We start from the raw sequence: 4,027 nt of genomic DNA, 5'->3' as shown, positions 1-4,027 counted from the left end.
CTCACTCAAACCTCTGCCTCCTGAGTAGCTGGGATTACAGGCATGTGCCACCACACTTGGCTAATTTTTGTAGTTTTAGTAGAGACAGGGTTTCACCATGTTGGTCAGACTGGTCTCAAACCCTTGATCTGGTGATCCACCCACCTTGGCCTCCCCAATTGCTGGGATTACAGGCGTGAGCCACTGCGCCTGACCATGAGTTGTTTTTAAAAAAATAACTGTGAAGTTTTATTTTAAGCATAGATTACTTACTTTGAACTAGAGCTTCATAAATCTGATGTTTAGTGTCCCCCAATCTCCACTCCCATCACTATCAACCACTCCCATCACTATCAACCAGTCATCTAGCCATCCAAAATGTATTGAAAATGAATGGGGGTTGAGGAGATCATGAAACTTAATTTTCACTATAGTGCCTTATAAAAGGTACTAAACCTATAAAGTTTTTGAGTTTTCTATCTGCCATGTTACTACCATTTCAAAGTAATGATTTGGCTGGGCTCAGTGGCTCACTCCTATAATCCCAACACTTTGGGAGGCCGCGGTGGGAGGATTGGTTGATACCAGGAGTTCAGGACTAGCCTGGGCAACATGGAAGAACTGTCTGTACAAAAAAATAAGTAAATTAGCCAGGCATGGTGGTGCACACTTGTGGTCCTAGCTTCTCAGGAGGCTGAGGTGGCAGTATTGCTTGAGCCCAGGAGATCAAGGCTGCAGTGAGCCGTGGTGGCACCACTGCACTCCAAGCTGGGTGACAGAGCAAGAGTCTGCTTAAAAAAAAAAAAAAATTAAAAAATGGCCTTGGGTACTTTTTTTTGAGCTAGTTGTTCTGCAAGGTGTAGCTCTCTTGTACCTATTCAAGTCCTGAGTCCAGTGGCATGGCAAATGTTCTCTGTATTCCAGAACCAGGAGCACCCAGATCTCCTGGCCAATTAAGATCTCTCAGGCTTGGGTCTGTCTGGTGAGCTGACTTGAGGCAAAGATCTTCTGTTTCTAGGAGGACCTGGGTTCCAGGTCTCTGTGTTTAAGTTGGATGTTATGTTTGCTTTGAGTGTGTTCGATGTGGTCCTGCAGTGTGTGCACTGTGATGTATTTGTAAGAATTTTTGGACTAATAGTCTTCCCAGCCAGGTGTGGTGGTTCATGCCTATAATCCTAGCACTTTAGGAGGCTAAGGGGGGCGGGTTACTTGAGCTCAGGAGTTTGAGACCAGCCTGGGCAACATGGTGAAACCCTGTCTCTACAAAAAATACAAAAATTAGCTGGGTGTGGTGGTGCACCTGTAGTTCCAGCTACTCAGGAGGCTGAGGCAGGAGGACTGTTTGAAGCTGGGAGGTCGAGGCTGCAGTAAGCCGAGATCGTGCCAGTGCACTCCAGCCTGGTTGACAAAGTGAGGCCCTGCAAAAAAAAATAAATAAATAAATCTGTTTCTCCCACTAGACTGAAATCTCTATGAAGGCAGGGACTCTGTCTTTTCTTTGCTCACCAATTTTATCCCTAATGCTTGGCTCATGGTTGGAGCTCAGTATATATTTATTGAAAGAATAATTGTGTAGGATCTGTGTCTATGTGTATTTTAGTAGCTACAGTTTGTTTGTTTGAGGCTGAGGTGACAAACAACTGATGTTCTCCGAAAATGAGAATCGTCCGAATGATGTACATGATATATCTATGTCTACGTCTTTGTGTTCCAGTTGTGTTTTACGCATGTAATCTGGGAGTTTGTGGAGGCACTTCAGAAAATATTAAACACTCACTATATATCAGATCCTGAGTTAGGCCCAGGGCAAAAACGACTTCTCCTGCCTGTCCTGCTAACTTTGGGGAGGATCTGAAGGTGAGATTTTTAAACAGGGTAGAAATTGTTTGTATATTTTTATTTTTTATATTAAGAAAAAATTACCTTTTGGAGGCTTTCTGGCAACCAGAAAGCCTGCTAGGCAAATTCTAAAAAAGCTGTAACACTAGGGTAGAAATTATTGATGCCAAGTTTACATAAAGCTGGCGAGGGCGATGCTAGGGCAGGGGGCGGAGCCCCGCTCATTCCGGAACCTTTTATCACCTTCCCGACCATGTTTTCCTCCGATCTCTTTTGAGCAACGAGCACTTCCGGAATCTCTCGGCACGTGAGCTTGGTTGTCCTACCAAAGGCAGCCTCTCGGCTCGCGTGCGCCGGCCTAGTTTGCTCGCGTCCTCACGCGCTTTGGGTTTCACGGTCTTATGGCCGGCCTAACCTTATTTGTGGGCCGCCTCCCGCCTTCGGCCCGCAGTGAGCAGCTGGAGGAACTGTTCAGTCAGGTGGGGCCGGTGAAGCAGTGCTTCGTGGTGACTGAAAAAGGTAGGGGGCGGGGCGGTCGAGAATAAGGCTGGGGTTTCCCGCGAGCGAGGGCACCTTCCCCAACTTCAGGGAGCCGTATCATTCTTTACCCGCCCCGAAAAGAAGGGACTGGGAACTGAGTTTCTTTTCCAAACTGATTCTGCCTTAGATGCGTTCGTAGGGGTCGGTTTATGAAGGGCAAATCATTCCCGTACATTTTTATAGCGCTTTCTGTTGATAATGCGCTCTAAGAATGAAAATAGTTAATTAGAGCATCAGTAAGTCTTATTGAGAGTCACCTGATTGGCAGGTACAGTGATCAGTTTGATACAGGTTATCTCATTTAATTTTCTCAGCAATTTTACCGGATGGAGAGTCTTAATCTCATTTTACAGACAGGAATTCGGGATTTAGGGGAATTTAGTAACTTTAAGTTTGTACAGCTATTAAGTAGTGGACCCCCAATTTGATCCTTAGACCTGGACATCTTAGCCAGGATGCTATCCACTCGTTCATTCATTTATTCATTCATTCAATCTCTTAAAGAACATTTACTGAATGCCTACGATGTCCTAGGTTCTGGGAATAGAGAGGTGAACGAGGTAGACACCAGCCATGAATTTATGAAATTGAAAGCCTTTTGGGGGAAGGCAGATGTTAAACAACTAATGACATAAATAATCACAATAGCACAAGTAATTAATTATAGTTACGACAAGTGCTAAGGCCAAGAACTATTTTGTATTATAAGAAGGTTTGGCTTGCCAGGCAGAGTGGAGCTAGAGGGATGGGATATGGAAGAGGCTGGCTGAGAACAGCCCAACCCTCTCTTACTACCTTTCCCGGCTCCTGCACAGTGATGGATGAGGAGGAGGCCAGCAGTTTATTTCCCCTGGAAGCCACATTTCTGGTGTGATGCAGGGTACCACAGCTCCTGCTATTTCATAAAGAATGCTGCGTGTGTCTTGGGTAGATGGATGAGCAAATATTCCTGAGGAAAGAACCATTGCCTGCCCTGATAGAAATGGATTGGAGGGGATGGGGCTGAGAGACAGATCAGGGAACCAGGTCTGAACCATGGGGAGGGTAGAAAGGGTCAGCTGCACTGTTGTCCTCCCAGAAGAGCACAGAATCCTGCACTGTGGGTGGCTGCTGCCCCCTGATGGGCATAGAGATGCAGTTTGGTTTGTCCTAAATTAAGGAAGAGTTGGATCAGAACTATTTAAAACTTAGCATTTGTGGAGGGTCTCACAAAGGAATATTGCAACAATCTTCTCAGGATTGTTTTCCTTGTGCAGACTGCAGCCAGGACAGGGAAGGCTTCCCCATAGCTAGGGTTCTAAAGCTCACAATTTAATCTTTGGGGGTAGAATTTTAATTCCTAAGCTGATAGGAGTGGGCAGGAGGGAAGGAGAAGGAAGAGGGAGGATGTGGAGTCCCAAATCAACTCTGTTAGATGACCCATCCCATTGCCTTTGTCTATTTGTTTCTCTTTATCCTGCATAGGATTAACACAGCAGCCTTAAAAATCTGGTTTGTATTTCAAAGCTTCCTTTCCTGCGTAATTTTTTAAAATTTATTTTTAAACTTTTATTGTTGTTTTGAGATGGGGTCTCACTCTGTCATCCAGGCTGCAGTGCAGTGGCGCGATAGCTCATTGCAACCTCCGCCTCCTCAGGGTCAAGCGATCCTCCCACCTCAGCCTCAGAGT

At 45.5% G+C, this 4,027-nt stretch overlaps 1 protein-coding gene across 2 annotated transcripts in view; it reads left to right on the top strand.

The window, feature by feature from the left end:
* The first annotated feature begins 2,102 nt into the window (after window positions 1-2,102).
* The window catches only part of RBM28 (RNA binding motif protein 28), a 33,267-nt gene continuing 31,342 nt past the window's right edge, over window positions 2,103-4,027 (top strand). The window contains exon 1 of one of the 2 annotated variants that reach the window (XM_011939540.1): window positions 2,103-2,337. In XM_011939540.1, the coding sequence (XP_011794930.1) occupies window positions 2,220-2,337 (118 nt within the window). In that variant the 5' untranslated portion in view covers window positions 2,103-2,219. The remainder of the gene's footprint in view (window positions 2,338-4,027) is intronic. The other variant, XM_011939541.1, reaches the window with a different exon arrangement.

This window comes from Colobus angolensis, unplaced genomic scaffold (genome assembly GCF_000951035.1).
Source record: "Colobus angolensis palliatus isolate OR3802 unplaced genomic scaffold, Cang.pa_1.0 Scaffold182, whole genome shotgun sequence".
Taxonomy (NCBI): domain Eukaryota; kingdom Metazoa; phylum Chordata; class Mammalia; order Primates; family Cercopithecidae; genus Colobus; species Colobus angolensis.
This window is presented reverse-complemented; position numbering and strand designations above follow the sequence as displayed.